Source organism: Pistacia vera, unplaced genomic scaffold (genome assembly GCF_008641045.1).
Source record: "Pistacia vera cultivar Batoury unplaced genomic scaffold, PisVer_v2 Contig439, whole genome shotgun sequence".
Classification (NCBI taxonomy): domain Eukaryota; kingdom Viridiplantae; phylum Streptophyta; class Magnoliopsida; order Sapindales; family Anacardiaceae; genus Pistacia; species Pistacia vera.
Window position 1 is genome coordinate 403,960 of NW_022196267.1, and position 11,318 is coordinate 415,277.

General features: G+C 40.1%; 1 protein-coding gene across 1 annotated transcript; it reads left to right on the forward strand.

Annotated features, from left to right (window-relative positions):
• Nucleotides 1-8,283: 8,283 nt before the first annotated feature.
• On the forward strand, nucleotides 8,284-8,983 carry LOC116144141. Its single transcript, XM_031429596.1, has 2 exons — nucleotides 8,284-8,787; nucleotides 8,888-8,983. Exons 1-2 carry the CDS (start codon nucleotides 8,284-8,286, stop codon nucleotides 8,981-8,983), a joined length of 600 nt encoding a protein of 199 aa, XP_031285456.1.
• The last annotated feature ends 2,335 nt before the right edge of the window (nucleotides 8,984-11,318 follow it).

Sequence of the window (11,318 nt, forward strand, 5' to 3'; positions counted from 1 at the left end):
CCGTGAGCCCGCACTCCAGCAGGATAAAAACCATCGATTGCAGATGGTCTGGAAGTTGTCCCATTGAGTCAAGCACAGGAGTGTCCGTACCCACACCTCTAGCAGGAGTCATGTTGCCTACCGGCTCCTTGCCCGGTCTCCTCCCAGTGTCTGCGACCTCGCTTTGCCTTGTTCGTGGTGCCCCCTGGGCAATGGAGATGCCAGTGGCACCCTTGGCAGGCCCTCCCAAGCGGAATCCTTAGTAGGTCTACAACCTCTCGGACTGAAAGCCTGGGTCCTCCGGTTCGGACTCTGATTCTTCGGTCTGAATTTGCTGCCTCTTCTTGGGTTGTTGAGCAATTGTCTTTCGCCTTGGGTGAACAGCCAGAGGTTGGGGAGCGCCCACAGGTCAGACCGGAGCACTAGTCGGTGCCCTTCCGGCGGGGGGACCATTGGGAGCACCTCCAGTCGGTTCGATGGCCCCCACTCTAGGGAAGGTGAACTGCCTTGGTCATGGAGATCTGGGCACCTTTGGAGGCATGGTCGCTACATGTGAACGTCGTTAGCAAAACAGTTTGCTGCACGCACAATAAAAAATAAACCAAGGTTGCGAAGCTTACTTAGTAGGGGCTCTAGGTTCGCTTCCGAGTTGAAGAAGCCGTATTTCTGCAAGTTTGTGGTTGTCACGAGCAACCTAGTGTTGTGACTTTCTTCGGGGCAAAAGCTGAAGGCAGTAATCCTATCCAGATCCGCGAGGAACACTAAACTAGTCGTTTTGTTAACTGCAAAGAAAATAAGAGCTCGTTAGCGAAGACCAAATGAGTTTGCCAATCCATAAAAAAGGAAAACCTACTCAGATCCTAGAAATAGCAAAGGTTGTTGTAATGAAAGAAAAAGAACTTTGTCTCATACGCCCCTACAGTGCTTGGGTAACTGTGTATTCCTGGTCCAATGGTGGTTCACCTGGAAAGGTAGTAGGAATCTTTGTCCTTACTCTTTTTCAGGATTTACGAGCAACCGAGCTCTAGCGCGGTTAGCTCGCCCAGTCTGTTTTCACGACACACGATGTACATGGCCATTACTATCATGTACGCATTCGGTGTGAGCTGCAAGGGTATGATCCCGAAATGGTCGAGGATTGACTTGACAAAGGGGTGGAAAGGGATCAACCCCCCACCCTTGAAAATGTCCTCGGAGATCGTGGCCAGCCCTCGTGCGGATTCCGAGCTGTGCGTGTCCTGTCTCGAAAGACCTCCACGCTGATAGCATATTGGTCTATCACCCTTTGAAGCTCTTTGTCAGTAAGCACCAACATGCTCTCTTGAGGGAGACCTGCAGGAGCATCCTGCGTAGACGAACTGGTCCCTTCCTCGGCTCTAGTTGTTGGGGGGTCCATTCTACTGCGGTCTGCAAAAGCGACAAGCAGGGAATCGTTCAGTCCTCATAAACTATTCCGTACGATGACGTGGAAGGAAAAAATAAATATTTCCTCCCTTAAATCCTAGAAAAACCTTAACAGAATACTTTTAAAGCTACCATTAATGGCTCAATCCCAAAGAGAATATTTCATCTCCGGTCAACTACCGACAGACTATCGTCGCATGATGACTACCGAAAACAACAATAAAAGTAGTAGAGGGACAATCCTTACCTCCTGAAATGAGAAAATTAATCCTTCTGCTTCAAATATCAAGTGCGCACCGGTTTGAAAGGCAAAGAATCAAAGTCCACGAAAATCTCTTGCTTTCTCTAAGAAGATGAATATTGTGACATTGCCTGAAATGAACCTGGGTTTTATAGTGAAGGAAAAGGCACTTTGGTTTCCCAGAGTCAAACGATGTTTGGGCAGAAAACGCATTTGACCGTTGATCGTGACCATGTGTCACGAATCAGCAAAGAAGAGTGACCATCACGCCTCAAGAAACCAAATCGTCGTTCTTTTCCATTGAAAAAACTCAAGCGACATTCTCCCTCCTCCACATTAAATGTGCCCACGTTCGCATTTAATACTCTGATAGGGAATGTCATTTTAGCATGGATCGTATTTAATGCTCATGGCTGGCACTTATTGCGCATAAGACACGTATGTCATAACAAAAGGTATTTCATTAAATGCACCTGCAGCAAAAGCGCAACGGAAAACATTTGAAGAGGTCGTTATGAAAAACACTCTTCGTCTTGTAAGTCGCAAAGCCATGTGATCCTTTGTTTTTAACGAAACTTGCTAAGTGTAATCAGGTGGCGAAATTCAGTTCAAGTCGGCATCATCGTTATGGTACTGAATACGATCTAAAGTCAGGTCGCTGACCTTATAGCGAAGATCGTTTCAGGTCGCCTGTGTTGAAATATGTTCTTGACCTCTTTTCAAGAAGGTCGAGCCAACCATCACCTCTTCGAACGCATCAAATCAAGGCATAAGTATGCAGTTTCCAAGGCTTGATCCTTAAACCTTAAAAACTAGGGGACTTCTGTTATGCCTGAAAAAGTAGGCCTGACGTAGAGCCTGACAGGCTATTCGCAAGTGTACGAAATCGTGCAAGTAGTAAAACTCGAGTAAACGAGTGTCGAATCCCAAGGGAACTACCTACCAAGTACCAAACTATTATATTCTATCGCTATTTGATTAAACTGAACTTTAAGAATGAATTGAATGAAAAAAGAAATAAACTAAAAGCTAAGTACTAAATAACGGCAGAATTTGTAAACACTTTGGAGTAAAGATCAATATGACTAAACCTAGGGCATAGATTTCACACCAATTTAATCCTATGCACTGCCAATTATTACTAACCTAATTAAGTTTATTCTAAAGGCCAAATCCCCTAGTCTTCCACTAACTCTCTCTCTCGAGCAATTAGCAAATTAACCCTTAAGCAACAACCAAGGATATCTCTAAGTTGGATTTAAGAGCTAAGAGATCATTAAGCTCTATGGAATTTACCGGAGCCTCACAGATCGCGGTAACCTATCTCTAGCATTCGCTCAATCTATGGTTTTATTACCTAAGACAAATCAGGTTTCATCTCTCGATCTCAACCTAATCCATGATATCATTCAACTCTCGGGCCCTGAGAATTAAAAGCATTACACACGATAATAAAACTTAGAAATCATACTCAATATAGAATCAAAATAATAATGTCAACACATGTTCATAAATTGGGCTACATCTTTAGCCCTAGAAAAGAAAGTTAGTTCACAATGAAAATAACAAAATCCATCATTCTAATCAATGACATCAATTCAAGAAAAATATAAACTTCTCTAATCGGTGAACGAGAGCTTTCAGGATCCCGATCTCCAACTTGGTAGCCGTCTTCTTCTCCCCAAAAAGTCCCCCTTTTTTATTTCTTAAAAAAAAACTCTCTTTTATATCCCTGGGGTTCTTGGTCATGCTTAGAAAAAAGATTAGAAACTTATCCCATTCAGATTCGGATTAGGGTAGGGAATTAACACAAACCCGTGACCCATCGCTGCGGCGGTAAGAATGGTCACCGCGGCAATCGTTCTTTATGTCTAAGGCATCCGTAATTTTCATAATTTGAACAAGTCATCAACATGAACATTGTAGCTCTCTGAATAAGCTTTACAACGCCACCAGAATCATCGAATTCTGATTTCTACAACTCAAGTTATGACAAAAACATCGAGGCATACTCATGATGAAAGATTTCTAGATTTTCCGTAACATCTTCGAAGTGCCGCAACTTCTTCATTTCGACCCTGATTCTTGTGCCATTTGTTCCTACGCGTTGTAAATCCTATCAACATCGTTCTTTTCCCTTCAAAAACCTGTTTGAACCTGAAAACACTCAAAATGCACCCTTGATCCCATAAATGGTATTTATGAAAGAAATAATACAAATTCCACACTTTAAGCACATTTTTCCATAAATAAACCAATTAAATCACTAACAAAATATGAACATTCAAGCTCTTATCAGAGCCCGGTCAGCGTAAATGGTCAGAGTCTAGGCAGATCCTACAGCCGTTCAGACGCAGCCACGTCACATGCTAGTGTGGGCAGCATGCTCCTGCCAGTGTAGTGGGTGCACACCAGACTAACGAAAGGCTGGAGGTGTCCAACCCCTGCACTAAACAAGGAAATCACTCGAGTGGGTGAGCAACGGGACGCAAAGAGGGATTTGCACGGTATCTGCCCCCTTTTTACGGATTCTATAATCATTTCTCCAATTCATCCCACTATAAATAGAGAGCTCCTCTCCCGTTTGGGGGATTGGCTCATTTTTACTCTGTAATAGCCAATTTCTCTATGTAATAGTATATTCTCTCTTTTGTAATCACTTGCAAGTCAGCTCGCTGAACACGACTTGACCCTCCATATTAATACAATATCAGTGGACGTAGGAGTCGCTTGCTTAAGCATCTGAACCACTTTTAAAACATTGTTTCTCCACCTATTACTCATTTCACTACCCCCATCCGCATGTGTCTTCGAGGCCAGCTCAGCATTTCATATGTGCGTTTAGTTGGTGTCAAAACCACGCATCAACACCTATTAATATGAGTTGACTTGAATTATGATTCAATAGATTCATTGATGCTATCTTGACATTGTCCAACTGTCAGCTTCTTTTTCATCAAAATTGAAATCATTTTCTTCTCCATTCAGTTCTGCAAATTCATCACAGGGTTTGCCTTCTCCACCTTGAAAGAGCGGTTGTTTTTGGTGTTCTCCTAAGAAAATTATCCAGCCAAAGAGCAAGGAAGATTAGCTATAAAATAAAATACAAATAGCAATAAATCAAAATTTCCAAAAAAAAAAAAATAATATAATATCAAAATCAAATTGATAACCAAATAAACATGATCCAAAAGATAAACAATATGTCGAAAACCAATTTCAAAAGCAACCCACACAACTCGCAGGCCTTTAAACCAATATCAAAAGCAACCCACACAACTCGCAGGCCTTTAAACCAATTTTAAAAGCAACCCACACAACTCGCAGGCCTTTTAACTAGTATTGAGATAGTATCCAACTATGATTTGAGTTGAAGCTGTAATTATGTTCGTCAAAGAAATTTGAATTAATATAATTAACTTAATAACTTTATCATTGTTTTAATATTTTCTACCCTATTTCTTATCCTATTTTCAGAGTAAAGTGTCTGTTTTATTATTCAGAAAACACAATCTTCAAAATTCGATTCTGACAATTGTGACTGTTGTCTGTCTATTTTGTAGTGCTTTCTTCTTCTTCTTTCTTCACTTTTTTTGTCTTTCTTTTTGTTCTGTCTTCACTCCTTCACCATCGTCACACACAATCATTCTCTCAATTCCCAAATCTATCTCCAAACAATCTTCCTTCTGAATCAGAAAACAAACCTGAGATCTTGCAGCTCTCCTTCCCCAAGATCTATGTCCCAAAAGTGGCCATATAAATTAAATATGTTCCACCCACTGCACATTGTCTGTCTTCCGCTACCACTCATCACCGGGAATCTCTCTTCCTCCTCCACGACTGTTGAACCTCTTGCAACGCCCACACACTTCGGTGTTAGACCACCACCGTCACACGATCTTCAAGATCCACCACCATCCAACCCCAGGCCACCGGCTTCCACCACCACTCATCACCGTCATCATGTCTTCTAAACACACCACCATTCAAGATCTGCCCATTGCCCAGACGTTTCGGGCTTCGAGGTCGACCGTCTCATGATCTTGAATAGCCACCACCATCGTCGACCATCCTCCTCCAACCCCAGGCCACCAGCTTCGACCACCACTCATCACCGTCATGCTATCTTCTAAACACACCACCATTCAAGATCTGCCCATTGCCCAGACGTTTCAGGCTTCGAGGTCCACCGTCGCACGATCTTGAATAGCCACCACCATCATCGGCCACCCTCCTCCAACGCTGTCTCCATAGGCGAGTTTCTTTGTTGGATCTAGGAACCTATCTCTTTCACTTACTTTTTACACTAGTTGGCACCTATCTCTTTCATTTTCTTTTTACACAGATTGGCACCTAAAAATACAGGCAACAGGATGATTTTTTAGCTCAAAAATTAAACATAAATGTACCTATCTTAAAGTGGGCAAAAACTGGTTAATTAGGTCCAATTCCACCAGTCTGTTCCTAAAATTCATTAAAGATACAAACAACAAATTGATGTTAATCTTGAAAGGGACTAACAACTTGTACATTTTATATTCATGTGTTATATTTTAACTGTAATGCTTTATAAACTCCATGTTATAAAGTGTTAACCAGATGTGGACATGCTAGGGCTAGAAGAGAATTCCACTTTCCAGCTTAGATTTGTAAAGCAAGAGTTTTACTTTATTTATTGCTGTCTTAATGTAGCTTAGAACAACCAAATCTTGGGATTGAGATTGGTTTATAGGTTAGGACTACCGATTATGATATCAATGAAGTAGGTACTTAAACAGAACTTGCTTGTGCCACCGTTCAGGTTCCTATCATTGAAGCTTTGTTATATGAATATGCTATATTTTATTAATTATTACTACTAGTTGGTATGTGGATATGAAATGGTGGAGCAACATCTTCTCATGAAAACCCACTTGTCTGGAGGAGCCCACCCATACTCTTGTATAGGTAATGAAAAAAGAAAAAAGAAAAAAGAAAGAGAATAGTGTGTGGTGAGTGTTGTGTGGCGAGTTCATGGAGAAATTTTAGGAGTAAATTTTGTTGGGATTATTCCAAATATTTTTTTGGGATTTGTCTGACTTATATATTTATTTTGCAGATTCGACATCGTTATTTTATCGTAAGAACAAATTACGATCATATGAACAAATGTCGGTATAATTTGGCCCGCCGTCGTAGGATCGATTACTACTTTCAGCAGAAAAGGAAGTTTTGACGTTTTTCTAGACTTAGAGTTCTTCATACACCCTGTTGGTCAACATTGCTCGTATCTTCCCCTACATTGACGACTTCAAGTAGTGTTGGATCAAACGAGGTAACGATTTATCTGTGTTTAATTTATGACATTTAAATGTGCGTATGTGTGTTGGTAATGTGTTTGCTAATTAGTATGGTGTCCCAATCTTGTAAAATTCTCACTGTACTGTTATTAGATGAGTGATAATGTGAACTAGTCCGCTAAGTTGACCCACAAATTTATGGTCCTGTTGTCTGAGCGGGCGAAAACTTCCCATGGTACTTCATTAAAAACAGCTGATTACCAGGAAATGTTGGATGACTTATCATCATTGGTTGAGAGGAGACTCAACGTGACACAACTAGCCTCTAAGTACTTTCGCTTGAGAAAAGTATATCAAGCATGATGGAAATTGCTTCAACACATGGGCTTTGGTTGGGATCATGAGTCGCAAACTCCAACGTGTCCCTTACAAGAATATATCAAGGTAAATTTTAAAATTTTTAATTCATATTAATCAACGACACCATATTTTTACGATTTTTTTTTTTTTTTTGGGACTGACAGATATTAATATATGTTTATTTTTCATTATTAGCAAAACCCATAGACGCATCAATTTTTCCACAAGGGACTTCCTCACAAGGAGCTTTATGAAGTCATATTTGAGAAGCAAACTACCACATAGAGATATGCGTACACATCGACGTCTCAACCGATGGAAAACTTCACTTTTTCTAATCAGGGATCGGTTGACATTGATGATAGTGACTTCAAACTTGGTCCGGATCGAACAACAAGGGAAAAACGGCCAAACACATATGGTCATGCAAAACCGAGAAATAGGAAGAAGAGAAGCGGCCCAAGACAGGCACTTGTGGATGTCATTGGCAGATTGACGAAGGTGCTTATGTGGGATCGAGGGTTAGCAATTATAGTGGAGATGAGGGGGACGAAGAGAACACCATTGCTCCATCTGATATGTTTTCCATGAGCCATTGTATTGACATCTTGACGGTCATGCAAGTACCCACAGAGTTTTACATGCCGATTGTCAAGTACTTATATCAAAATCCAGGGTGGCAGGAGATATTCGTAAAAGGCTAATTGGATTTATAACGACTTTTGCAATTTGTAGATGACCTTGTATGTCCTAAGTGTTTGCCCATAATTTTGGATGCGCCATTGGGCACTTATCCTTTTGCGGCTAAACCAAACTTTTTTTTCGGCACCTTGATTCGAAAATGTCCCCAAATGTCGACTACTATATGAACTTATTCATTGTGCTATTGTTTTATGTGAGATAACATGTTTCATATGAGTTTAGGATTGGAATTAGAATTAAAAATTGACTGTTATATTTTGCTAAGTACTACAACAACTGTTAAATGTTGATCAATGTTTTGCAAATGTCCAGGTTTAAATGGCGTCATCTAGGCATATAGGAAGAAGACGACTTGCAAATGACGAAGAAAAAATACTGACAAATATAACTATTGCACTGTGCGCAGTTGCCGCGTTAGAAACAAATGGGCGTCACTTACGACATACATCCATATTAACTAGCCATGATTACATGTTGGAAGTACTCAATGGTCCTGATGACAGAATTTTTGACAAGTGCCGCATGGAAAAAGACTGTTTTACAAACTTATGTTACATTTTGGCACAGCAAGGGAAATTGCGATCAAATAGGAGGATGAGTATTGAAGAACAAGTCATGATATTTTTGATAATCGTTGGTAAAAACGAGACAATCAGAATGATGATGGAGGATTTCCAACATTCAGGTGAGACGATCTCTAGATATGTTGGCGAAGTTTGTGAGGCGATATGTGAGTTGAAGACAGGGTTTATCAGGCCACCTGACTTCAGTGATGTTTCACTGGAAATATCGACCAATAGAAAATATTACCCTTTCTTTAAGGTATATCTTCATTATGTTTTATATTAGTGGGTAGTTAAGTTCATTGTATTATTAATGTTGATAGTCGGCTAAGATTACTAAAATTCAATTTTGATGATAGGATTGTATTGGAGCCATTGATGGCAAACATGTGTACGCTTCGGTTCCATTGGAGTTTGGCGATAGGTACCAGAATCGCAAAGGAACGTTGTCATAGAATATAACGGTTGTATGCGACTTTAGGATGATGTTCAGATATGTCGTCACTGGGTGGAAAGGATCTGCGCATGATTCAAGAGTTTTAAATTCAATTCTTGATGATCCTAATTATGGATTCCCACATCCTCCACCAGGTATAAGTATCTTCTTTACGTATTATAGCGCATTGGCTCCACTTTTGAGGCCCTAGAATTCAAATAATGTGTGTGATTTTATTACAGGAAAATACTATTTGGTTGATGCGGGTTATCCAAATAGAGAGGGGTTCCTCGCCCCTCATAGGCGAGTGACTTACCATATTCATGATCATCGCCGTAACCGGAGGAGGCCACAAGAGTTGTTTAACTACAGACATGCATCACTCTGCAATGTTGTCGAGAGAACCTTTGGTGTTTTAAAAAAAAAGGTTTCGTATTCTCAATGGAATGAACAATTACCTGTTGGACAAACAAGGGAAGATTGTTATGGCATGTTGTGTACTTCATAATTTTATCAAAAATGTACAATATGACGACCCTATCTTCCAACGGTATACTGAAAATACAAGTAATGAGCAAGTATATTTTGATGGCCAAAACGGGGCAGAAGATGGCGAAAATAGAGAGGGATTGAGTCAACTGCAGCAAGGTATTATAGACGACATGATGACTCTACGGGATAACATAATGTAATAGCCACTACTACTCAATTTCTCATAATAAAATACATATAAAATAATATAAAGAAATTGGGCCCAAAATTTTCTTTTTATTAAATATATATATATATTCTTTACAAACATATACATTTTTACACAAACTTATAATGTCTACAAAAGATATTAAAACATGGTGGACAGTGTAACCACTTCCCCTCGCGTATCGACGTCCATCCGACTGTGTCCTCACCTGGATCCTGCAAAACATAGGAAAACAACGGGGTGAGCACTAAAAGAATGCTCAGTAAGTAAATCCTCTACTCATCTATCCCCGTAACTCTCTCTCTCTAATTCTTTCCTTACAACTTCTCATTCAATGTCTCTTTGATACTTCTCTCTCTCTTTCTCTTTCTCTTTCTCTTAGAACTCTTTTCTAATAACTCTTTAGTAAGTCACGGCCCCATCTCACCGGGGGCACGGCCTGGACTCGCTCCCACTCTACGTGACCTCTACTCATTCTAGCTGATCGGACTCGGTTATGCATGGATTCGGAACCCTTGGCCATGTGAGTGTATATCTCTCTCTCTCGGGTACTCGGGTATAGCCCTCATCCGCATGCACTCTCACGGGCTATACCACTTCTCTATCTCATACTCATGCCGCTCTCTCAATGCGGCGTACATGCGGGAATACTCTACCCATTACTCACGGGTTCCCCATCGCACAACCTACTCTATTCTCTTTTTCTCTTAGCTCTTAAAGTAGCTTATACTCAAATTCTTTACTATGTCTCAAGCTACTTCTTAAGTGCATAAACAATTGTGTATGGATAGCTCATACTCACTAATGCACCTATGAAATGCCAAATACAAGATTTCCTCAAAACAGTCATTCTGCATGGGTCGCACTAAAAAGGCCATAACTTGCATTATACACCTCGGATTGCTACGGTTTTGGTCTCGTTTTAAATCTTAGAAACAGGGCTATAACTTTTATGTTTTGGTCTCAGCTCAGTTAAGTCTGTAAGATTCCCAAAAATCACTTAGAAAGTCACGGCAGTGACAGGGCAGATTTCACTTAGGCATTTCATCAAACATAATGCATGCATACTTTAATTCTATTTTTGATACCTCTTTACTTCTTTCTTTAACCATCCATTAATGGAGCAAAACTACCCCACAATAAATCTAAACATGGCCAAGAAAAACATTTCAAATATTCTACTTAAATTCTTTCTAAATGTAACCAAACTTCACTTGGTTACCACAACTTCATTTCTACTTCTCATGGCTCAAATCTTCTCATCAAAAGCCATCAACTCGTCAATAATATCATTCTCAACAATCAATCTCAAGCTCATAAAAATAAGCATACATATGCATCATTTGATTGCTTGAACCTTAACTTGGGTTAGATTTACTTACCTTGTCAAAAGGTGACTTCTTATGCACTTTTCCTTTCCTTTGTTGTCTTGTCTCCTCTCTACAACTCAAAGCCACAACAAGAACAACAACAACCAAATAAGACTTCACTACAATTATAAGAAAACTCACATAGCATGAATCCTTACCTTAGGATGCTTTAGATGAAATCTCTACTCAAAATTACTCAAAAGCTCTCCTAAATCCCTTAGAAATCTTGGAAGATTGGATGGGGAAATTGAGAGAAATTAGGCAAATGGAAGAGGCGGTGGAAT